A 24,272-nucleotide genomic window follows, 5' to 3' on the forward strand; every position below is an offset into this window, starting at 1 on the left:
CTGAAATAACCCCAAACTTGGCAAGGATCCTGTTTGCAGCTCTCCCAGGCCCAGAGTGTCAGGAATGTGACCCTGTGCAACAGCAACCTCTCAGGGTCAAGGCACTGGGGGCTGGGCCAGAGGTTGAACAAATAGAGAAGCAGGAAAGGCAGCTCCTCTTCTCAGGTTCCCTCCCTTTCTCTCCCACCTCTCCCTCCCTTTCTCAGGCATCAGAGCATAGAGCACAGAACCCAGTAAGCCAGGCTCGCGGCTAGAGGCCCTGCCATGGCACCCCTTAGGCCCCTTCTAATGCTGGCCCTGCTGGCCTGGGCTGTTCTGGCTGACCAAGGTGCAGGAGGGTGTTGGTGGCCAGTTGGGCTAATGTAGGGTGGGCAAGAGTGGGCCGGTCTTGGCTGTGCCAACTGAAACTCCCTCCCCACAGAGTCATGCAAGGATCGCTGCACCGAGGGCTTCAACCCGGAAAAGAAGTGTCAGTGTGATGAGCTCTGCTCTTACTACCAGAGCTGCTGTTACGACTTCGTGGCTGAGTGCAAGCCCCAAGGTGCGTTCAGAATGGCTGGGTGGGTCTGGGGTCCCCTCTGCAGCTGGAGACTCACACCACCCACTCTGCCTGCAGTGACTCGCGGGGATGTGTTCACTATGGCAGAAGATGAGTACGGGGTTGATGGCATCGATTTGGAGACAGAAAATCCCAGTGTCCACACACAGACAGAGAGCACCCTCATTAACAGTAGCCCACAGCCCGCTGAAAGCATTCCTGAGCAGGGACTTGATCTGAATCCTGAGGAAGAGGTCCCAGGACCAGGGCCTGACATGGAGACCCTAAGGCCTGAGAGCACCCATCAAGAAACCTCCGAATCCTCAACAGAGGAGCTGTGCAGTGGGAAGCCCTTTGATGCCTTCACTGACCTCAAGAATGGTTCCCTCTTTGCCTTCCGAGGTGACTCCAGGGGCAGGTCTCTGGGGCGGGGGTCTGCCCCAGGAACATTCCCTCCCTCACACAGCCTCCTCCACTCTAGGGAAGTACTGCTATGAGCTGGATGAATATGCAGTGAGGCCTGGGTACCCCAAGCTCATCCAAGATGTCTGGGGTATCGAGGGCCCCATTGATGCTGCCTTCACCCGCATCAACTGTCAGGGGAAGACCTACCTCTTCAAGGTGCCAAGCCCGGGGCTGTGGGTCAGGGTCAAGGGTATCCAGGCAGGAGTTGAGAGCTGTTGTGCCGACGACCAGGGTGGGCAAGAAGGCTGAATCCCAGCCTCTGGTGTCTGGCTGAAGCTCTGTGAGGTCAAGGAAGCTCAAGGTTCCAGGTCCTGGGTGACAAGTCTAAAACTGAGACTGCTGCCTTGGATGGGGGACTCTGCCTCCGTGCCCAGCCAGCCACCTCCTCACCTCCCTCCTCCTTCCCTACCCCCTTAGGGAAGTCAGTACTGGCGCTTCGAGGATGGTGTCTTGGACCCTGATTACCCCCGCAGCATCTCTGAAGGCTTCACGGGCGTTCCAGACAATGTGGATGCAGCCTTCGCCCTCCCCGCTCACAGCTACAATGGACGGGAGCGGGTCTACTTCTTCAAGGGTACTCAGGGGGTAGAGGGGAGAATGAGCAGGCAGTGGAGCAGTCTCAGTTTTGGGGGACTGGCCTAGATGATGCCTATGTCCATCCTCCTTCCACCCTGCCCCGGCCTGGAGCTCCTAACAGCCTCTGGGCTTTCCAGCCTTGCTCATGCCCACCCCTCCCCAGGACAACAGTACTGGGAGTACGAGTTCCAGCAGCAGCCCAGTCGGGAGGAGTGTGAAGATAGCTCCCTGTCAACCGTGTTTGAACACTTTGCCATGATGCAGCGGTCCGGCTGGGAGGATATCTTTGAGCTTCTTTTCTGGAACAGACCCTCTGGTATGGAGGGAGGGCAGGTCTTGTTTCCCCTTCAAGAGGGCTGGGATCCCGGAGACAGAGGGAGGGGCTGGGCTGGCCAGAGGGGGAAGTGATTGTAGAGCTATCCATCAAAAGCTGTTTGCTCAGGCCAGACTTTGCATCTGTTTTGACCTTTGGGGGGAAGGCTTGCCTCCACCTGGACCCCACACCTTGGACTTTGCCTAGCATGCCCAAGGGCACAGCCAGCAAAAGGAGGGGCTGTGGCTGAGGTAAATGGGGAGGGACATGGTGGAGGGAGGCCAGGGGAAAGGGCATTAAACAGAGTCAGAAAGCCAGGGTGCTGACCTCTGCTGCTAGCTTGCTGTGCCCTTGGGCACCTGATGAACTACCCTGTGGGGGGCGAGGCAGGGGGCGGGGGGGGGGGGGGGGAGGGTCCAGGCTCTCAAGGTTCCCCATTAACCCCTTCCCTGCTACAGGTGGTACCAGACCGCCCCAGTCCATCAGCGAGGACTGGCCTGGTGTGCCCGGGAAAGTGGATGCAGCCATGGCTGGCCGGATCTACATCTCAGGCTCAGCTCCCCGCTCCTCCTTGACCAAGAGCACTAAGTCTAAGCGTCGCAACCGTAAACGCTACAGATCACGCCGTGGCCGCGCCGGTGGCCACAGCCCCAACTCCCACCGGAAATCCCGTTCAATCTGGCTGTCCTTGTTCTCCAGTGAGGAGAGTGGCCTGGGAACCTACAACTATGATTACGACATGGACTGGCTTGTGCCTCCCAAATGTGAGCCCATCCAGAGCGTCTACTTCTTCTCAGGAGGTAGGAGCCCCTGCCAACCCTGTAGCGGGTTCAGCAGTGGCCCGCCCTGCTCTCTCTAGCTCCCATGAGCTGAACTCAGCCCTTGAGCAGTGACTCGGGAAAGCCAGGTCAGGAGTCCTGGCCTGCGTTGTGATGTTCACTTACCCTTTGAGGGGAGACCGGGTTTTAGGGCAGGCGTGGGCAGGGCCAGGCTGGGTCTCACTCACTCTCCCCCAACCTCTCTTCCAGACAAGTACTACCGAGTCAACCTTCGCACACAGCGAGTGGACACTGTAAGCCCTCCCTACCCACGGAACATCGCCCAGTACTGGCTGGGCTGCCCAGCCCCTGATCACCAGTAGGAGTCGGAGCCCATATATCTGGGCCCTCTGCTGCTTCCTCCTCTAACCTCCTCCTCCCAGCTCAATAAAGATCCCTTGGCGCTGAGTTTAAGATTACTGTCCTGACTGGGGTAGACAGGAAGGAGGCAAGGCTCTGCCTGGGTAAGGGAGGCGAAGCTGGGCTGTTAGGGTGGCTTGGAGAGCCTTCCTGTGTCCAGTCCATGTTTGGCTCAGGGCCTCCTAATGAACCACAAAGCTGTGGGCTGGAGAAGGCCTTGTGGGTGCTAGCCCTCCTCCTGAGCTAAGCAGCCCCCAACAACCCACCAGTAACTAAGCAGGAGCTTGAACCCCTCTGATGATGACAGGAGTCACCAGGCGCCCCCTCTCAGCCCTGGGCTTGCTTTACCTCTTGGAGTTGACCTCTAGGGCAGTTGTCGGCAAACTCATTAGTCAACAGAGCCAAATATCAACAGTACAACGATTGAAATTTCTTTTGAGAGCCAAGTTTTTTAAACTTAAACTATATAGGTAGGTACATTGTTATTAACTTAATTAGGGTACTCCTAAGGCTTAGGAAGAGCCACACTCAAGGGGCCCAAAAGCCGCACGTGGCTCGCGAGCCGAAGTTTGCCAACCACGGCTCTAGGGTCTTAGAGGACAGAGAAGGGGTGAAGGGGATGGGCTTCTGGTTCAGTTTTCTGGTCATCTTGAGCCTGAAATGTGGTTATCTCAGACACCTGAGTCCCTAGGGAACTTGTCACTGTGCTCCCCTAGTGACCCCCATCTGTGAGGACTCTGTCTGGGGTCTGGGTGCAGGGCACTGAGGTTAGGAGAGATAGGAAAGGCAGGGACCCAAAGGAAATTCAAATATTCCTACATCTCTTAGTAAGTGGCCCAGAAGATTTCCAAGGACCAGTGCGCTGTAAATACAAACATCTTCCTTAAAACCCCTCAGTTGTACCTGTGGAACCTCCTCTGGTTTCAGGTTCCTGGACTCTAGGAAGCCCACCTGGGCTTTCGAGGGGCCAGAGAGAAAGGGTTAGATGAAAACAAAGCTTTAAAGCAGACCTGAGGGAGATCTGGTGGTGACAGCTGCTTCCCAGCCCTGCTGCTGTCCTGTCATCCTCTGCACCCTGCCCAGCCTCAGCAGGTACTTCTCCCATATCCTGGAGAAAGGGAATCCTTTCTGCTTTTTGGAGGCTTCAGAACTAAGTTACAGGCCAGCATCCAGGATGTGTGGAACAAGGATGACGGCTGATTTGTACACTTGGGCAAGTTCAGGCAGCATGGCCCACTTCCGGGAAGGCCTGGATTCTATTTACTCTCAATGGAAAACCCCAGCCCAGCAGTGCCTGGACTGGACTGGAGAAGGCAGACAGGCATCAGGATTAGGATCAGGTACCGACAGACCAGTTCGGTTCAGTTGTCGGAGTCTCCTCTACTGCCCCCTCTGGCAATTGACAGAGGACTCCTATGGAGCCCAGTCCTCAGCTGTGGGACAGGACTGCACCCACTCCCCCCTGAAGGCAGCCAGCACCAGGCTGAAGCCCTGGGAACACTGGAGAGAGGGATTTCTTTGGCTTCCTGGAAGAAGCCCTGGGAGAATTTCTATGAAGTACCAGGATTTCAGACACAGACTGCCAGAGTGTGCAGTTCAAGGAGTGGGGCTGGGACCAGCTTCCTTTGTGGAGCCCTGGAGGAGCAGGGGCCCCAAAACTTTTGCCCCACCTATACCCAGCCAAGCTCCAACACTGCCCCTGGCCACCTGTGTCTACTCAAGCTGGATGATAAACCTCTATGCTCCTGGAGGTGGAGCCAGCCCTCTGAGCAGGATAAAACCCCAATCAGAGGAGTCTGGTGTGGGCACAGCCTGGGAATGGCCCTCTGGCTCCTCACTCTCTGCCAGCTCCATGGCCAACCCTGTGGATGCATTGCCAACAGGTGATCTGATGGGAAAAGGGCTGGCAGGGAAGGATGTAGGGAGGGTATGATGGGGGAAATTTGGGCAGGCAGCAGCTGCTTCAGGGTCTCTTGGGGGCTTTGAGGTTGGGGTGGAGGCTCTTGAAGCGAGTCCTGGCTTGATCTCCACCTCGGCCCACAGGCCATGCCAGTGGGTTGGGTCCCCACCGGAGAAAGCGGACCACCTTCAGCAGAGGACAGCTGCTGGAGTTGGAGCGGGTGTTTGCAGCACGGCCCTACCCTGACATTGGCACCCGTGAGCATCTGGCCCAGGTCACCTGCCTTCCTGAGGCCAAGATACAGGTGAGCTGTGGCCCCGCCCCCTCAGGGTGGGATACTCTCACACAGCCAGCTTCTGGGCTTGACCCACAGCTCCTTCTGAGTATCCTGCCTCCAAGTTCTGCCTTCCCTGTGCTTGGGGGGAGGGGATACTGGAGCCAGAAGAGACCCCTTCTTCTTCCCTTCCCAGGTGTGGTTCCAGAACCGGCGGGCCAAGAGAATCAAGAACAGGAAGCCAGGAGGCCTAAACTCCAGGCCTGAGCCCCCCCAGAGACCCCGTTCTCTTTCAGATGCCCTCCAGCAGTCTCAGGAGCCCCAAACACTAGGCCAGCTTCCACTCTCCAACAGCACGGCTCAGTGCATCTCAGGGTGTCGACATGCCTCCTGTCCGGCTCCTGGCTTGGGTCCAGGGCAGGGCTGGGTGGGGGCTAAAGCTGTAGCTCCTTGGGGGCCAGCTGGGGCTTCAGGGGTCCATCTTTCTTCAGAGCAAACTACTCCCCAGACCTCACTGGGCAGCCTGTCTGAACTCATCTATGCCTCGGCCATTGTCACCAACCTGGACCACTCCTAATCTAGGTCAGAACTTGCAAACCCCCACCTCTAGCTCCTGTAGCCCACCTGCCCCTTGAGCTGAAACACATCACCCTCTTCTTTTACACAAGGGCATTCTCTTATGGGGAGAAAGTTTAGTTCAGGGATCCCTCCCTTCCACTGTCCTCCAGGCCAGCCTAGATGCGCGACCTATGGAGTAAATGGGACCTAGCTCCTGCTTCCCAGCACCCTGCACCTCCTGAGGCATATGCCCATTGTCTTGGCAGGAGAGACCTTCAAAGGGATGAGGTATGGGGCCATGTTTTCCCCCTGTCCTGCCAGGCCTGGCCCCCAACTCTTCTCACCCAAGCAAAAGACACGGCCTCCCTCTAAAGGAAAATGGACAGGAAGCTGCCTCTCACCTTCAGGCCAGCACCTCACTGCTAAGTGAGCGAGGGGAGGAGGGTGTGCTGGTCCTAATTCTAGACTGCAAGGAACCAACCCTTTCATAGTTGAAGGTCTCTCCTGACCTCCTACCACCTGGATAAATTAATCAGAACCATGGATCTGAAGAAGCGATATTAAAGTAATAAAGTAGAAACAGGAGCTTGTAGCTTACACTGATTTAATTTTCATAAAGATCAGATCGGTTGCCCTCTGATCTGGGGGTGTGGAGAGAACCTGACGGATTTGAACAGGGTAGGGTGGTGTGTGCATGGCAGCGTTGAGTTTTGCTATCACTGTCATCTGTAATACCAACTAATCTCCAAATAAAACCCAAACTCTGTACCTTAATCTGGATTGTTGTGTGATACAAACAAATGGGGATGAGAAGGCCCTTTGCTTTTGAAATTTATCTCCATCACCTAATCTCTAAATGGGCCAAGTTCCACAGATTCTGGTGGGGGAGGTATTACCCAGGTTTCTGCTGGGATTAGTTAAGAGGGACAGTTAACTGAAGGGCTTAGTGCTTTCACTGACAGGCCCTGGGGAGGTGGGAACCTCTGCTGGCAACTCCTGCCCTGACCCTACTGGTTCCAGGACAATCTGGCTGCCTCCTGTTCTGGAGCTGCTCTGCAATCCTGGCATTGCTAAGTAACCTTGCAACTCTCTCAGTCTATGAGCCTGAAAATGGGGATAATACTTGTCTCCTTTCTGTTTTGGAAATGAGAGCCAGGAATCTCCAAAAAGCTTTTAAAACTTAATTTTAAAACAGTTTAGGTTGCCCGGCTGGCATGGCTTAGTGGTTGAGCACCAACCTATGAATCAGGAAGCTGAGGTTCGATTCCTAGTCAGGGCAAATGCCCGGGGTTTTGGGTTCAATCCCCAGTGTGGGGCGTGCAGGAGGCAGCTAATCAATGATTCATCATTAATGTTTCTATCTCTCCCCCCCACTCTCCCTTCCTCTCTGTAATCAATACAAATATTAAAAAACAAAAAACAGTTTAGGTTGCTAGAAACACTGTAAAATGCCACCTACATTTTTCTCCTGTTTTCATTCCTGCCAACCGAAAACAGAAATCCTAGGATTTTTCAATGTGATCTATGGTGAACAGAAGGGCCTAAAACCTCCTCCTCTCTCATGCAGAATACTGCCATGACAGGCTCAGACTTGTTATAACTGGTAAACATTGTTGAGGGAATGTCTACTCAGCCAATGAGTATATAATTTCTAAGAATAGAGGAGTGCTCGGGGACGGGGTGGGGGGAGACCGCTGGAGCTTATGCAGTGAACAAATGGAAACATGGACTCTACCATTAGGAGCAGACTCTGCACAATTTTCAGAACTATAAAAGTCGTTGGGCTTTTGTGTTTTCACAGATTTGAAATAAAAGTACACTGAATACAATAAATATTTATTATGCTTTATACAGATTCTATCATCGCACCACTAATCTAAGTTCCAGAAGTTTAACATTACACAGAGACTTCAGGACCATCTAGGAGTCTTTGGCTCCATTTATCAGAGGAAGGAACACAGTAGATCATTTGATCTCTCTCGGCCTCAGTTTTGTCATCTGGAAAAGGGGCCTAAGACCATTTCCTTTTCTAACCTCCAGGACTATTGTAAAGACCAAAAACAACTATGTAAAACAATTAGTCAACTGTGAGCATTTACATATTATTTTTCACACTCACCCAAACATGTTTAAGAACCCCACAGAAAACATCCTGTATTAGGCTCACATACAAAAATATGTATACATATTCATAATGTATTATGTATACATATTCACGTGTATGTTTACTCATAGTTAAATCTGAAAATCATCCTTGTCCCTCCCTTTACTAGTTGAGGCAATCTCACAGTAGGCATACTCTCCCCACAAACACAAACAAGTTCAAGGAATTTTGCAATTAAAAGCAGAAACACTGTGTTGCGACCTGAATTGTTTTCATTTTTGGAGACAGAGCAAAAGGTGATGAGAAGATAGGAAGTTTAAGAAGGGCTGGTGGGTGGTAGAGACAGGCAGAAGCATATAGAAACCCTAAAAAAGACAAGCAGAAGGAAGAAAATGTAGATAGAAACTAAGATTCCAAAAAGATAGCTGCCTTACATCCAGTTCCGCCATTCTGTACAGACCCATCTTCCTCCTCTTCTTGTTTTACGACCTCCGATCAGTTCTTCCCCATAACCTGGAGAAAGGGAATCCTTTCTGCTTTTTGGAGGCTTCAGAACTAAGTTACAGGCCAGCATCCAGGATGTGTGGAACAAAGATGACAACCTATTTGTACACTTGGGCAAGTTCAAGCAGCATGGCCCACTTCCGGGAAGGCCTGGATTCTATTTACTCTCGATGGAAAACCCCAGCCCAGCAGTGCCTGGACTGGACTGGAGAAGGCAGACAGGCATCAGGATCAGGATCAGGATCAGGTACCGACAGACCAGTTCTGTTCAGTTGTCGGAATCTCCTCTACTGCCCGCTCTGGCAACTGACAGATGAGGCTGCCCACGGAAATAGCAGGTAGCAGCAGCGTGGCCCTGACTGACTAGAGCTGAGTACAAAGAACCTGATGGATTGACTGAGAGTCAGTGTTTGGCAACTGGGAGCCTGGAGCCCCTCCAAACCGTCTCCAGACTTTGATGATGAAGCACCAGTTATAGCTCTCCCAACTCGCCTTCCATCACCCGCACCATGACATACAGCTCAGCCAGACCCACCACAGAGGCGACGATCACTGCAGCCAGTATCCGCTGGGGAGGGAAAGGACCAGGCTCAGGGGATGAAGGCCAGCCACCAGCCCTGCAGCCTCCAACACCTCTACTAAGGATGAAGAGAACCCCAACCCAGCCCATAAGTTGGGGGGAAAGGAAGAAATGAGGATCTGAATTCTCCAGAGGTTATTAACCACCTCCAAGACTATTAAGCTCAAATGCTCCTCTTCTTTTTTCTTCTGTATTGATTAAGGCGGCGGTTCTCAACCTGTGGGTCGCGACCCCTTTGGCGGTCGAACGACCCTTTCACAGGGGTCGCCTAAGACCATCCTGCATATCAGATATTTACATTACGATTCATAACAGTAACAACATTACAGTTATGAAGTAGCAACGAAAATAATTTTATGGTTGGGTCACAACATGAGGAACTGTTTTTAAAGGGCCAGAAGGTTGAGAACCACTGGATTAAGGTATTACACATGTGTTGTTATCCCCCCATTGTCTCCCCACGCCCATCCCGCTCATGCCCTCACCCCCCTGGTGTCTGTGTCCATTGGTTAGGCCTATATGCTTGCATACAAGTCCTTTGGTTGATCTTTCCCCCTCACCCCCACCCTCCCCTACCTTCCATCTGAGGTTTGATGGTCTGATCGATGCTTCTCTGTCTCTGGATCTGTTTTTGTTCATCAAGTTTATGTTGTTCATTATATTCCACAAATGAGTGAGATCATGTGATATTTATCTTTCTCTGACTGACTTAGCAAACACTCCTCTTGTTTACTGCACAAATATTTATTCATTGCCTAACTTATGCAAGGCACTTTCACATACATCCTCCCTTTCCCACTAACACCCGCACCTGGAGCACCCTACCCTGCCAGTGCTTACTCACCGAGGCCATTTCTGTGAAGATATACTGGCTTCCAAGGTAAGTGCAGACAAAGGCGGCTGCCACCGTGACAATGAAGTTGAAGATGGTGATGACCACAGCCTTCACTGACCTCACTTTGGGGAGGAACCCAGGGAAGAAACTTTTAGCTCAGCATCCTCCAGGAGGTCCTCTTATCTCTACAGCTGCCTCCCCCATCTACTGGGTCTCCCTTAACCAGCAAACCTGAATAGCTCAGGCTTAACCCCAGAGTAATGGGATGGGAAGGAGTATCATGACTGAGCCCTCGTAGGGAGAGACTTCAGCACCTAATATCTCAGTCTCTCACCTTCCTTGCCCAGGTCACTTAGAATCCCACCATGCCTTGAATCCTGGGAAAAAGAAAAAACAAATGATTTCAGAATGGAAGCAGATCAGGGGCGGCCCAGAGAGTATCCATTTGTTAGTCTGGGCTCAGCCCTTTTTATTCCCCGAAGCATTGTAACTCTTTCTTATCCATGGATTCTTTTGTCTGTGACCAGTTAGATTCTTTTCTGGACCACAGATCAAGCATTTCAAAGAAAGGACACAGGCTCCCAGTACTCATCTACCCCTCGACTGTTCTGGGGCAGGAGCATGACCTGTTGGAAGAAAGGCTCCAATGTTCATTCCCATCTCTACAACCTTGAAGAATCGGTCACCATCTAAGCCCAGAGTCTCAGTGAATAAGTTGGGAATTATATTTGGTTTTTCTGTAACACAGAGCTGCTTTGGTCCCTGAAGAGTATACAGACTATGTTGTTTCTTTCCTCTGTGCCTTCCAGTGCAGGGCCCTGCTTTCTGGGGCTACTCAAGTCCATGTATTGAAGAGCAGGCCCTTACCTGACAGGTGACATTGCGGGTGATCCGCTTATATTCGTCATTGGCCAGCTGTATCTTAATTTTCTCCAGACGGGCAACTAGCTCTGGGTTCTAAGGCAGGAAAATCAAATGAGAAGAATGACATTCCCAGCTTGCTAGAAAACATGTCACAGTCATTGGTTTCAGGGGGCAAAGCACTGCTAAGGGTACTAGGAGACCCACGTACCAGTTCCGCCTCCACCGCTTTGGAAACTTTTATGTCAAATGTGGAGGACCAATATCTGGTTCCCCCACCCCAGCTCCCAAGGATTTAAAAGACAAGATTTTGAACTCAAAAGTTGACCTATGAACCTGGATGTATCACAGATAAGCTCAACTCAGCCAATATCCACTGTCACAAATATACCCCTTACATACCCTAGGAGGCTTCACCACCTCTGGGAGATAGATTTCACTGCCTTCTAGGAGCTCATGAAGGTACAGTGTGGAATCTGGGAAGAAAAAGATTTCCACAAACATAATGATCCATAGAGCTGAGGTGGAAGGATTAAGATCAGAGAAGGATCTAGTCTTTCCCCCAAAATAAAGCATGGCCATTCCTATACCAATTCACCTCCAAGATCATTTTCAATTGGGAAGAATATAAGACAATTCCACAAAATCATCTCCTCCTGCTGCACAGCTGCGTTTAACTGTCAGCTCTCAGTTACCCCAGCGATGTCACCACTAACCCGTAAGCCATTTACATTTGCCTGTAGGTGAAGTCATTTCTGTGGCCACCACAGAACTGCCCTAATGAAGTTCAAGTCACAGAGGTGTGGACTACTCAGAGAACACTGTACTAGAGGATCTCTAAGGTCCTTTTAGTTCCAACAGTCAAGCAGTCTATCCTTTGTACTTCTGGGTAGGCAATGTTCATTTTAGCAAAAGACCTTACAGGCCAGTGTGTCCTATTTCCTCCCTTTACAGTTAAGGAAACTGAGGTCCAAGGAAGAGAAACGTCTCCTCCCATGGGAGTCAGTGGCAGAGCTCGGACTAGGGCTCAGGTGCCACTCCCAGTTCAGACCTTCCCACACAGCTGTCTATCATCCTATGTAAAGTCAGATGTGCCTGGCCGGTGGGCTCAGTGGTTAGAGCACCAGCCTGCAGCCTGGAGGGTCTGGGGTTGGATTTCTGGTCAAGGGCACGTAGGTGGGTCCCAGTTGGGGCGCCTGGGAGAAGGCAACCAACCAATTGATGTTTCTCCCTCACATCGATGTTTCTCTTTTCCTCCCTTCCACTCTCTCTAAAAATCAATGGGAAAAATATCTTCGGATGAGGATTAACAACAACAAAAGAGTCCGATTTGACGACTTTTACTTCTGAGATGGAAAGAAATCCAGGCTCGCACACAGGACAAGCTCATTATGGCTTAAAAGGAACTGAACCTGTGACATGGTACTGGGTCGGGACTTGGGACTTTTTCCAAGGTCAGGTGGGCCTCCTTGGGCACGGAAGTGAAGTGGAGACTGCAGAAAGCAGAAACCGCACAGGTACATGTTGCCATCCAGTAGGAACTCCCACGGAAGTTGTGAAGGGAGTAGGTGGCCTGGGATTTAATTATAAGGTGAGTCCTGGCTTGGCTCGGTGACCGCTCCGCGGGCGAAGGAGCGTGATGGGTAAAGATGCTTGAGGTGCGATCAAGGCCTCAAGAGGGAACAGGCTCTGGGGGAAAGGAGGCGACTCCGGACTGGAGAGTGGGCCTCACCCCGTTCTCTCAGGTGCTGGTGCAGGTCCCGGACCAGGCGGAAGGGAACCAGGCGTGCGGGACCCCGGGGGCGGTCACCGCCCTTGTGCTTCTTCTCCACGGCGGCCTCCAGCTCCGCCCGCAGCTTGCGTGGAAGCTGCTCGGGCTCCAGCTCCCCGCCGGGGGCCAAGGCGCGCACCAGCCGCTCGCCGGCAATCAAGGAAGACGCCATTTCTGGTCCGCTCTATGGTCACGTGACCCCCCAGCCGGGACTTCCGCCAGCCGTGCGCCGGAAGGAGCTCGGCGCTGGCGGGGCGGGGCGGAGCGGGGCGGGCCTAGGGCCAAAGGGGCGGGGCGCGGCGCGGCGCGGGGCAGTGTGGGGCGGGGGCGGGACGCCGCCCGGCCGCGGGTCGGGCCCTGTGTCAGCAACACAGCAGACGCTAAGGGGGACATGGCGGGCTGTGTGGCCCGGCGGGTCCTGGCCGTGGGCAGCCGCTGGTGGTCCCGGTCGCTGACCGGGGCCCGGGGGCCAAGGCCGCTGTGTGCGGCGGGTGGACCTGGGGCCTTCCTACCAGCGGCGACCACGACGCGGAGGCACCTCTCCTCCCGGTGAGGGACCGGCCGCGGGGCAGGGGCCCGGCGCCGAGGGAGCGTGTTCCCGGCCGGGAAGGAGGCCCGGAGGTCCTGCCCCCCGAGGGTGTTTGGAGTTGGACCCGGGAGAGGGTCCCGGCCGGGGGCCGACCTGCGCCACGTGGGATGTGTGCCAGGAGCAGAGAAGGGGACGCGGTCCAGAGCCTGGGGTTGTGCGGGGCTGGCCCCGGGGGGGAACTCGTAACCCAGAGTGGGTCCTGCCTCCCCGAGTGGGGATCTTCGCGAGCCGCTGTGAGCAGGCAGCCTTTTCACGAAGCCCTCGGGCTTTTGACTTCGAACTCCCGCGGAAAGATGCTCGAAGTTGAAAACAGGACTCTTGAGTCTGAGCCCCGCACGGGTCCCCGGTTGCAGTGTGACCTTGGGGAGACCGGGTCTCTGTGTGATCTGGGGAAGGGGGCTTGAGGTCATGGGTGGGCATGGTGTGAACGTTGTCATAAGCAGCTTAAATTCGGGCCAGTGAATCAAGTTGGGAGGAAACATCATGTTCGCATGTCAACAATGGTAAGAATAACAGTGCTTTAAAGAGCCCCCTAGAAGAAGCACCTGTCCAGAGAGGTCTCGGGGAGAACTGACCTTTTAGTGGCTGAGCTGAGACACTTACATTGGGGAGAGATGATAACTGTTTGCATTTTCAGACCCCGGTGCAAATTGATGTAAATCGGAACGAAAACCAGATTTGAAGACCACTAGGTGCAGCGTAGGGAGTACAGCAGGAAATCTAGAGAGGATGAGTAAGCCCTTCCAGGGTAGGGCGAAGACTGCAGTTTAGAGGGGGGAGATGCACATGGACGGAGAACAAACGTTGTTCGAGCTCCTGGTATTCATGAGGCTTTGAGGGGCAACACAAGCTAATCAGGCTCTCAGGGAACGTAGTTTCTAATGGAGATAAGACATGGATACAAATAACTGAAATGCAAGGTGGGAAGGACAGTTAATGTGCTGAGGGAGGTCCTGAGGGTAGCTCAGGGAAGAAAGGGAGGCGAGGAGCACAGCTGAGCAGGGTATGAAGGCAAGATGTGAAGAATGCCGAGAATGAAGAGACGCAAGTGACCTGGGAGCTCAGGCCTAACCTGGACACCAAGGAGGGGCTGTGGCTGGACCTGCGAGGAGGACAGGCAGCTCCGTGGAGCGGTGATTTGGCAGGACCCTTACCTGTTTCAGCTGGCCCCACTGACCTGACCCTTCTCTGCTGTCGTTGCCGTGGCCCCTCGGTGTCCCAGTAGCTTTTTTTTCCCTCTTCTGATGGATAAGTCCTGTTACCTCCTCAGCTGCTCAGTGGCTTGTTCTGTTCCTTCCTAATCAGAAACCGACCAGAGGGCAAAGTTTTGGAGACAGTTGGTGTGTTTGAGGTGCCAAAACAGAATGGAAAATATGAGACTGGGCAGGTGAGTGCTGGGCTGGGTCATCTTCCATTTTCATGGTGTGCTCTGCTTCTGAAAGGGTCAGAGCGGGCCGTAGGGCTGCATGTTACGGTTTGCTGCCCTGGTGTTTGGTACCAGACAAGAATCACAAGTGTTTAAAGGTGGGTTTCTTGTTTTCCTGGATTTGAATGCATTTCATGTATCAGTGGGTTCTCTCTCCAAGTGAGTGTGGACAGAGATGGTTTGGACTGTAGTGAGGAGAGAGCCGAATTACTGAATAGTCCTCTAACATAGTGGGTGGTGGGAAACCAGTGGAGGGAGCTTTCAGAAAAGCAAACCTGCCTGGGTGGAGTGGCTCAGGTGGTTGAGCGTCGTCCTGTGCACCACGAGGTTCAATTCCCGGTCAGGGCATGTGTCTGGGTTGCAGGTTTTATCCCCGGTTGGGATGCATATGGAGGGCAACCTTTTGAGGTTTCTCACATCGATGTTTCTCTCTCTCGCTCTCCCCCTCTCTCGCTCTCCCCCCCTCCCCCTCTCTCTCCTCCTCTCCCCCTCTCCCCCTCTCCCCCTCTCCCTCTCCCTCTCCCTCCCTTCCTCTCTCTAAGCATGTCCTCTGGTGAGGATTTAAAAAACCAAAAAAGAAAGCATACCTTTGGCGATTTGTCATAATTGAGCTCTTCGCAGTGCAATAAGCTCTGGGTGTGAGGTTCTTTTTCTATATCAGCTTTGTGCTAGATCCACTGAGGTGGATTTAGACTTCTTGTAGGTAAGGATGACTTTTTTTTTATTGAACATTTGTTTTCTGTGCCTACAATGGACCGGGCATTGTGCATTGGCATTAAATCAGGAAACAATGTCTTTATGGCATTGACAGTTTAGAAAGGAATTATGATATGCAAATGGTCAATGGCTGTGCACTGTGCTAAGTGGAGGGGGGAGGGGGAAGTCAGGGAACACTTTCTAGAGGCCAGCATTGTGGCCTAAAGGATGAGTAGAAGTCCGCCAGGTGAAGATGGGGTAAGAATGTTCCCTAGTTGGGTAGATCACAGAGTTCAAGGAACAGGAGTGGCCAGACCTTGTGCAGGAGTTGGCACACCTGTGTTGCTTTGTGGTCTGGGTCCCACCTGGATGGCCTTGCTGGATTACAGACTCACTGAGGCTTCTCTTTCCTCCCAGCTTTTCCTTCATAGTGTTTTTGGCTACCGTGGTGTTGTCCTATTTCCCTGGCAGGCCAGACTATATGACCGGGATGTGGCTTCTGCAGCTCCGGAAAAGTAAGTTGCCCTGCATTGTGCCTCACAGTGTTCTCAGGAGGGGGCCTGACTCATGGCAGACATAATTAGGATCCTAGGAGTGAAGATAGCATCCTCCTGGCCCTTGGAAGCAGCCCCACAATATTAATACCCATGGAGACAAAAGTGCTGAGTGCGGGGACATCTGTAATACTTTCAACAATAAAGATTTAAAAAAAGAAGAAAAAATGCTGAGTGCCAGGGACAGTCTTAAGCCAGAGGGTCCCTTTAGACCTCCCCAGGATACTCATTCTCAGTTTGCCTTATAATTACCACAGAAGGCATTGGGAGACTAGACTTCTTGATTTCTTGACGGGCAGTTAGAATCTTTCCGTTAATCTCTTATCACCATTAGAATACATTAATAAAGAAAAGGCCTGCCCGGCCAGTGTTGCTCAGTGGTTGAGCCTTGACCTATGAACCAGGAGATCCCCGGCAGGGTATACAGGCTTGATTCCCAGTAGGGGGCATGCAGGAGGCTGCAGATCAGTGATTCTCTCTCATCATTGATGTTTCTTTCCCTCTCCCTTCCTCTCTAAAATCAATAAAAATATATTTAAAAGAAAAAAAGAAAAGGCCCATCAAAAAAACAAAAAATAAAAGGCCCAACTTCATTCCGTGATCACAGCCCTGGGATGTAAGAAGAGTGGGGTACTCTGGGCTCTAGGGACTGAAGCAGCAATTTGATTTTCTCAACATCTCCTTCTAAGAGGCAGCCAGAGAGTAGGGCAAATGATACTCCATGCCACGGTCCACCACATTCCATTGTTTGCCCCTGACTGGGGAGTGGCGGGCTGGGTTTAGCTAAAACCTTCAGATCAGGTACCAGTCAGTTTAATTAATTAATTAATTTATTTATTTGAGGGGATTTTTATTTTATTTATCTTTGATTTTTTACAACATAACCAAGTGGGATTTACTCCAGGGATACAAACTTGATACAATATTCACAAATCAACTAATGTGATACATCACATAAACAAAATGAAGGATAAAAATCACATGATCATGTCAATAGATGCAGAAAACAAAATCTAGCACCGAGCCCTGGCCGGTGTGGCTCAACTGGTTGAACATTGTCCCGCAGGCACCAGACAGTTTAGATGAGGAGGGGCTGGGGTAGGGACCTGGGGCAGGCACTGATTCTGTTTCTCTCTGGATGCTCTTCGGCTTCTCCTACCCTGTAGAGCAGAGAATCCTGCGGGCCACGGCTCTAAGGAGGTGAAAGGCAAAACTCACACTTACTATCAGGTGCTGATTGATGCCCGAGACTGTCCACATATAGTAAGTAAGCAAGAAGGCTGGACCTGGGGTTCTTCTCCATGGGAAAGGCCTGAATCCCATAGGGCACAAAGGGAGGGAGAGGACTCACACAGCCCAGATCAGCACTGGGTCCCAAGTCCTCAGGACTGGATAGTGATTAAGAAAGTCTGATTCGCTTCTTGCCTAGTCTCAGAGATCTCAGACAGAAGCTGTGACTTTCTTGGCTAACCATGATGACAGCCGGGCCCTCTATGCCATCCCAGGTGAGTAGAGCATTTGAATGGTGCCTGTCAGTGAGGGGTCTAGTGTGTCTCAGGAGAGGATTCAGATGCCTTTCTGATGTCCTTTAATCTGCTGGGAGGGATTACAGATGCTGAGAACAATGGGACCAGGGTTATCCTACCCTGGGACAAGGCCAGGAATTGTATTTCTTCTCAGCCCTGTTCCTGCCCTCACCTACATGAGTTTCACTGTCTCTTTGCCTCTCTGTGCCAGGCCTGGACTATGTCAGCCATGAAGACATCCTCCCCTATACCTCCACTGATCAAGTTCCCATCCAGCACGAGCTCTTTGAAAGATTTCTTCTCTATGACCAGACAAAAGGTAATCTCTCTCAAGAAGAGAAGCTGGAAAGGGAGGGCCCTTTCTTCAAAAACAGTATCATAGAAGTAATTTCAGAGCTCTGTTTCCACAACCTTATTCACCCTCCCATTAGACCTGTCAGGTGGATGGCTATCATCTCCTCGAGATATGGAAACTCAGGTGATGAGAAGGGACTCAAGATTGCTAGTTAGGTCCAGCTGGCATGGCTCAGTGGTTGAGTGTCGACCTATGAACCAGGAGGTCATGGTTCGATTCCTGGTCAGGGCACATGCCTGGGTTGTATGCTCAATCCCCAGTATGGGGTGTGCATCTCATCATTGATGTTTCTCTCTCTCCCTCTCCCTGCCTCTCTGAAATAAATAATAATAATATTAATAATATATACACTGAGTGGCCAGACGTTTGTAGGCAAATTAGCTATAATTTCGTGCTGAAGTTGCTAGAGGGCCAGACCATTATAAATAGGGAAGCAGATTGTTTACCACGACAGAAGTGATTTTTTTTCTGAAGATAGGGTAAACAACGCGATTTAATAGCCTTTGAACATGGGATATATGTGTGTGTGTGTGTGTGTGTGTGTATACACACACACACACACACACACACACACACTGAATGGCCAGATTATTATGACCACCTGACGTAGGCAAATTAGCTGTACACTGCATCGTATGGGATATGGAAGCTGAAGGCCTGTTGGAACACCTTTGCTGTCTGCAGTTACCAAGATAAAACGTCTTCAATTCGCACAGGAACACAAGGATTGGACAGTCGAGCATTGGAAAAAAGTCATGCGGTCTGATGGATCGTTTCCAGTTGCATCATGCAGATGGCAGAGTGAGAATTTGGCAGAAACAGCATGAAAGCATGCACCCCACATGCATGAGTACAACCCTTCAAGCTGGTGGGGGCAGTGTTATGGTTTGGGGCATGTTTTCCTGGCACAATTTGGGCCCTTTAATTCGTGTGGAACAACATCTGAATAGCACAACATACATAAGTATCGTTGCTGATCAAGTTCATCCTATCATGTTGATGGTGTATCCCAATGGAGATGGCTTCTTCCAACAAGACAATGCGCCATGCCACAGTGCTCGTATTGTGCAGGAGTGGTTTCAAGAACATGAGGGAGACTTTACCTTGCTTAGGTGGCCCCCACAATCACCAGATCTCAATCCAATTGAGCATTTGTGGGACGAAGTGAAAAGAGCCATCAGGCAGCTGGTTCCACAACCATCAGATCTCACAGAACTGGACAGTGCTATTCATCAGGCATGGTGTCAGATTCCTCGCATCACCTTTCAACATCTTGTGGAGTCAATGCCAAGAAGAATTGCCACAGTATTGAAGGCAAAAGGTGGCCCAACGAAGTACTGATGGGGTGGTCATAATAATCTGGCCACTCACGTTCAAATATATCCCACGTTCAAAGGCTGTTAAATCGTGTTGTCTACCCATATCTTCCGAAAAAAATCACTTCTGTCGTGGTAAACAACTTGCTTCCTTATTTATAATGGTCTGGCCCTCTAGCAACTTCAGCACGAAATTATAGCTAATTTGCCTACAAATGTCAGGTGGTCATAATAATCTGGCCACTCAGTGTGTGTGTGTGTGTGTGTGTGTGTGTAGCAATCCTTTAAATAAATAAATACATATGTATATGTATATGTATTTATTTATTTAAAGGATTGCTAGCTAGTGGCAGAGCGAAGTCTGAAAACCAGGGCTCTTAATTCCCAGTCCAGTTCTCTTCCCACGATGCTACATACCTCCTCGGGGGCTTCTTGGAAGCAGCTCTGTGCTTTCTTCCAGCCCATGCTTTGCTTCAGTTTGGGTATCTTGTTTATCTGAGCCACCACCAGGAAGGGGTTTCTAGGAGGGAGAGTTGGAAAGTGGGTATAATGCCCTGGATTCTTGCCTGGACTAACCAGTCATTCTCTTGCCCCAGCACCCCCTTTTGTGGCTCGGGAGACACTAAGGGCCTGGCAAGAGAAGAATCACCCCTGGCTGGAGCTCTCCGATGTCCATCGGGAAACAACTGAGAACATCCGTGTCACTGTCATCCCCTTCTACATGGGCATGAGGGTATGTGCCCGGCGTGGGCCCCTTCCCTGAGGGCTAGGTCCCCAGATTCTGTATGGTCTTCCCAATGTGACTGCTGGAGCAGGTTCCAAATTTCAACCATGTGCTGGTGTTTGTGCTTCCTAGTCCTCCATTGCGTGGGGTTGAGCAGCCTCTTGACAAGGGCTGACACCAAGACCGAGAGCAGGGAAACCTTTGGGTCCCAGGAGAGTCCTCTAGGCTGACTCCTCTCTTCTGACTCAAAGGGAGCTGTGTTTATGAAGAACATACACATACTTGTCTAAATTGTAGGCTGATCTTCATACTTCTTATGCATTAGTCAGACATTTATTGAGCTATTTCTTGCCTGGCTGTAAGCTAGGTCCTGGGGATACAGATAAAAATGAAACATTGTCCCTGCCTTCCAGAGCTTGTGATAGTGAGGGATGTCAATATACACCACACCAAGTATTGTAATAAGGTTGGGCTATGGTAGGGCCGAAGAGGCGGGCAGTGGCCTGGGCCAGCAGTGAGGGGTAGGGAGCAGCAATTGTCAGGGAGGGTGGTCCAGAAAAAGGGACGAGTCCTGTGGCCGATAGGATAAGAAGGAGGAAGGCCAGCGCCAAGCCAGTGCTCAGTGGTTGAGCATCGACCTATGCCCCAGGAGGTCACAGTTTGATTTCTGGTAAGGGCATGTGCTTGGGTTTTGAGCTCGATCCCCAGTAGGAGGTGTGCAGGAGGCAACTGATCAGTGATTCTCTCTCATTGATGTTTCTATCTCTCCCTCTTTCTTCCTCTCCCTGAAATCAATAAAAACATTTTTTTTTTAAAAAGGAGGAAGGCTAGGGATGGGCCAAGGGAAGGCGGCCCCCCACAGTGGGCTTGTTGGCCATAGTTCAGTCATCATCATCCACAGATATTCCCAGTGTTATCTGTCTCTGCAACCTTCCTAGAATACATCTATTCCATTGGAGAAATGTTGAGTGGAACAGACTTGGTCCTGCCCTCTGTTCTGGGACTTAAATCCTTTGTGTTTTTTTCCCCAGGAAGCCCAGAATTCCCACGTCTACTGGGTGAGTGTCTCCCTCGAGGAGGAGGAGCTCAGGAGGGGTGCATGGTGGGGCAGGTTGGGAGGTGGGGGAGTTTACCTCTGGGGAGCGGGGGCCTGTGCAATGCAGGTGTTAGCCTTTTTTGCCTTTTGGTCTTTTAGAATTCTGGGCACACTAGCCCAAAGTTTACTTTCTCAGATGTGAACTCTCTCTCACTCCCACAGTGGCGCTACTGTATTCGCTTGGAGAACCTTGACAGTGACGTGGTACAGCTCCGGGAGCGACACTGGAGGATATTCAGTCTATCTGGCACCTTGGAGACAGTGCGAGGCCGAGGGGTGGTGGGCAGGGTGAGCATCATCATTAATTGGGCCAGTAATGCCCACTTCCTGGTCCTGCACAGCAGGCTTGGGGCCTTAGTGTGTGGTTAGGGACAGAGGCTCTGGGTGTGAATGCATTGGTGAGAAATCTTACAACAACCTTGTGAGATAGGTTCCTTACAACCCATTTCACAGGTGAAGAGAATTAGACTGTGAATTTTAATAACTAGCCCATGGTCCCATAGCTAGCGGTGTAGGGCCTGGTTGGAATCCACGTGATCTAACATCAAAGCTGATGTAGCCATGGCTGGTGTGGCTTAGTTGAGCATCGTCCTGTGCACCAGAGTCACATGTTCGGTTCCTGGTCAGGGCACATATCTAGTTGTGGGTTTGATCCCCAGTTGGGGCATATACGGGAGGCAACCGGTTGATGTTTCTCTCTCACATCGATGTCTTTCTCTCCCTTCGTCTTTCTAGAATCATTGAAAATCATATCCTTGAGTGAGGGTTAAAGAGAAAAGCTGGTGTAGAGTTTTTTGTAGCTAGCACAGTGCCTTTTTAAAAATCTGAATTTGAATGCCCTTGGATGGGGCATGCTCCCACTACTCCTGTTGTTGTCCTTCCTCTACCTTTTACATGCTTGCATCTTCTGCTGATCCTTGAGGAGATCTGATTTTGCAATTCCTGTACTACCCCACCATTTCCTGAGAAATAAAGTCACGAGAAGTGGCAGGGGTCACATTGAACAAGCATTTATCCAAGTTAGCAGGGACTTGGGGAAGCAGGGTGGGATAGAGTAAGAATAGGGCTTTGGAGTTAGTCTGGTTTCAGCGCCAGCTATGTTCTTTACTCACCGCATAACTTGGGTAAGTTATTTAACCAAAATCTCAGTTTCTTACTCTGAAATGGGGATTACACCTTTACCTTACAAGTACTTGGAGACTTGAGTCAGCAAAGGTCTGCAGAGCACTGCCATGGTGCCTTGCACTTAGGCTCTCAGCAGAGGGACGCTGGAAGGGTATTTACAGAGTAGGCCCTGTGCCTAGCATCTTTGTCCGGTGCCCTCAGACATTTAGTCTACGATGATCTTTCCCAGAGGCAGAATAAGAGGCCCAGGTCCATGGCTGTGCAGTGGAGGAAGCACTGGCAGGCAGTCATTGTGGGAGGCATGAGGAGGCATCCAGATCTGACGAACTGTCAGTAGCATCTGGCCCCAGGGTACAGGGAACTTGTCTGGCCTGACCTATTCTGCCTGAACCCTAACAGGAACCGGTGTTATCCAAGGAGCAGCCTGCATTCCAGTACAGCAGCCACGTCTCCCTGCAAGCTTCCAGTGGGCATATGTGGTAAGTGAGGGTGTGCTGGGGCTGGGGCTGGGGCAGGGGCAGTTTAACTCCACAGACACAAGCTGCAGGTCAGAAAAGTGGGGGCTCATAGCTTTGCAATTAATTCTGGGCCAAGTTAAGTTCTGAGATGGAGCCTTACCTGCTGTTCATTGTTGTGGGACTTGTCTGATTGTTTATGACTGTTTTCCAGTTCCCTGTGGCTTTGTAGAGTAAGGACTTCAGCCAAAGAGGTCTGGTGATTTGATGGTGCAGTGTTGCTACATAGTTGATTCCCCCCTCCCCCCCCTCGGTATTTTACTCCTTAACCTGAAAGTGTAATTGGGTTTTTAAAAATACATATTTTTATTGATTTCAGAGGGGAAGGCGAGGGGGACAGAGAGATATAGAAACATCAACAATGAGAGAGAATCACTGATCGGTTATCTCCTGCATGCCCCCTACTGGGGATAAGGCCCACAACCTAGGCATGTGCCCTTGACCAGAATTGAACCTGGGACCGTTCAGTCCACAGGCCGACGCTCTATCCACCGAGCCAAACCAGCTAGGGCTGTAATTGGGTTTTTTATGCAGTGTGCATCTAAGGGCCAGAATCAAGACAGCTGTATTTCTTCTTTTCATGTAGGGGCAGGAAGGACTCTGGTTCTCTGGACCAGTGTTGGGCTGGCATGAGCCAGGCAGAGGAGAGCCCAGCCTGTCCTCTGCCGTGCTTCTGGAGCTGAGGACATAGGGCAGTGATGGCGAACCTTCTGAGCTCGGTGTGTCAGCATTTTGAAAAACCCTAACTTAACTCTGGTGCCGTGTCACATGTAGAAATTTTTTGATATTTGCAACCATAGTAAAACAAAGATTTATATTTTTGGTATTTATTTTATATATTTAAATGCCATTTAACAAAGAAAAATTAACCAAAAGAATGAGTTCGCATGTCACCTCTGACACGCGTGTCATAGGTTCGCCATCACTGACATAGGGCTATCCAGATCCTCAAGAGGGCTTCAGCCCTCACTCCCTCTAAATCAGCTTCTCTGACCCACAGGGGGACATTCCGCTTCGAGAGGCCGGATGGCTCCCACTTTGATGTCCGGATCCCTCCCTTCTCCCTGGAAAGCAATAAAGATGAGAAGACACCACCCTCAGGCCTTCACTGGTAGGCCAGCTGAGGCCCTGAATGGGCAGGCTCAGTCCTTGAACAGCTCTCCTCCCACAATTGCTGCAGAACTCTCTCCATCAGTGGGCCACAGTGGGTCTCTTAATTGGTTGCACCATTTGAATGTGGGACTCTTTCTTTGGTGGGTGGGCTGTAACTTTTCTCCCGAAGACCCATGTAGGACTCCTCCAAGGCTGGCCTCCCTGTAAGCCCCGCCTACACTGTGTTCCAGTAGCCCTTTCCACCAGGAACTCTGTCCAGCTGCCACAGGCTCGGAGGAGTTTCCTAGTCGGTCACACAAGTTGTTTGGAATGTGAGGTTTGGTCAATAAACCAGTGCACGCTTGGCCATCCTCGCCATTTCTGCCCCCAAGGTCTCAGGCTCCCTTTTTGACCCAGTGACAGCCCTTGATTGCTTCCCTTTCTACTAGGGTATGTATGTTTCCCTCTTGAGGCTTGGGGTTGGCTAGACATCTCCCAGGATCACTATGCCTCTCAGTCAGTGGGGTGGGGGCTGGGCTGGACTAGTTCTGTTCTTTACCTTCTGCCAAGTGCAGAGTAGGAGGCCAATATCAGGGTCAGAGGAGGGCCTGGCTCATAGTGCTGGCCAACCATTGGCATCTCTGGCCTCATTGGGCCTGGGAGAGAAACGAGGCAAGCCAACCAGGTTTCCTGGAGCAGTGGGCCTGCCAGCCTTGAGCACAGATCTGTCAAGCTTCCAGACTACAGATGCAGAAAGTCAGCCGAGGAGCTGTAGGTACGGTTGGTGACTAAGCCAAGCTA

General features: G+C 51.2%; 4 protein-coding genes across 4 annotated transcripts; 3 read left to right on the top strand and 1 right to left on the bottom strand.

Moving 5' to 3' along the window:
• Positions 1-179: 179 nt before the first annotated feature.
• Positions 180-3,118, top strand: VTN (vitronectin). Its single transcript, XM_070394189.1, has 8 exons — positions 180-328; positions 422-541; positions 617-940; positions 1,020-1,159; positions 1,421-1,577; positions 1,743-1,895; positions 2,351-2,692; positions 2,921-3,118. Exons 1-8 carry the CDS (start codon positions 265-267, stop codon positions 3,031-3,033), a joined length of 1,413 nt encoding a protein of 470 aa, XP_070250290.1. The 5' UTR covers positions 180-264; the 3' UTR covers positions 3,034-3,118.
• A 1,804-nt stretch (positions 3,119-4,922) lies between these two features.
• On the top strand, positions 4,923-5,821 carry SEBOX (SEBOX homeobox). The gene is made up of 3 exons (XM_070395324.1): positions 4,923-4,953; positions 5,114-5,274; positions 5,441-5,821. The coding sequence occupies exons 1-3, from the start codon at positions 4,923-4,925 to the stop codon at positions 5,819-5,821; spliced, it is 573 nt and encodes a 190-aa protein (XP_070251425.1).
• Positions 5,822-7,617: 1,796 nt separating this feature from the next.
• On the bottom strand, positions 7,618-12,651 carry TMEM199 (transmembrane protein 199). Its single transcript, XM_070394180.1, has 6 exons — positions 12,419-12,651; positions 11,089-11,162; positions 10,693-10,782; positions 10,160-10,202; positions 9,835-9,947; positions 7,618-8,978 (listed from the first exon to the last, which is right to left on the bottom strand). Exons 1-6 carry the CDS (start codon positions 12,627-12,629, stop codon positions 8,883-8,885), a joined length of 627 nt encoding a protein of 208 aa, XP_070250281.1. The 5' UTR covers positions 12,630-12,651; the 3' UTR covers positions 7,618-8,882.
• A 129-nt stretch (positions 12,652-12,780) lies between these two features.
• POLDIP2 (DNA polymerase delta interacting protein 2) lies at positions 12,781-23,838 on the top strand. Its single transcript, XM_070395030.1, has 11 exons — positions 12,781-13,006; positions 14,352-14,433; positions 15,586-15,683; positions 16,889-16,985; positions 17,152-17,227; positions 17,460-17,567; positions 19,516-19,652; positions 20,675-20,701; positions 20,902-21,027; positions 22,264-22,343; positions 23,380-23,838. Exons 1-11 carry the CDS (start codon positions 12,849-12,851, stop codon positions 23,492-23,494), a joined length of 1,104 nt encoding a protein of 367 aa, XP_070251131.1. The 5' UTR covers positions 12,781-12,848; the 3' UTR covers positions 23,495-23,838.
• Positions 23,839-24,272: the final 434 nt, after the last annotated feature.

This window comes from Myotis yumanensis, unplaced genomic scaffold, assembly GCF_028538775.1.
Source record: "Myotis yumanensis isolate MYYU_CA2020_CCGP unplaced genomic scaffold, mMyoYum1.0.hap1 SCAF_16, whole genome shotgun sequence".
Classification (NCBI taxonomy): Eukaryota; Metazoa; Chordata; class Mammalia; order Chiroptera; family Vespertilionidae; genus Myotis; species Myotis yumanensis.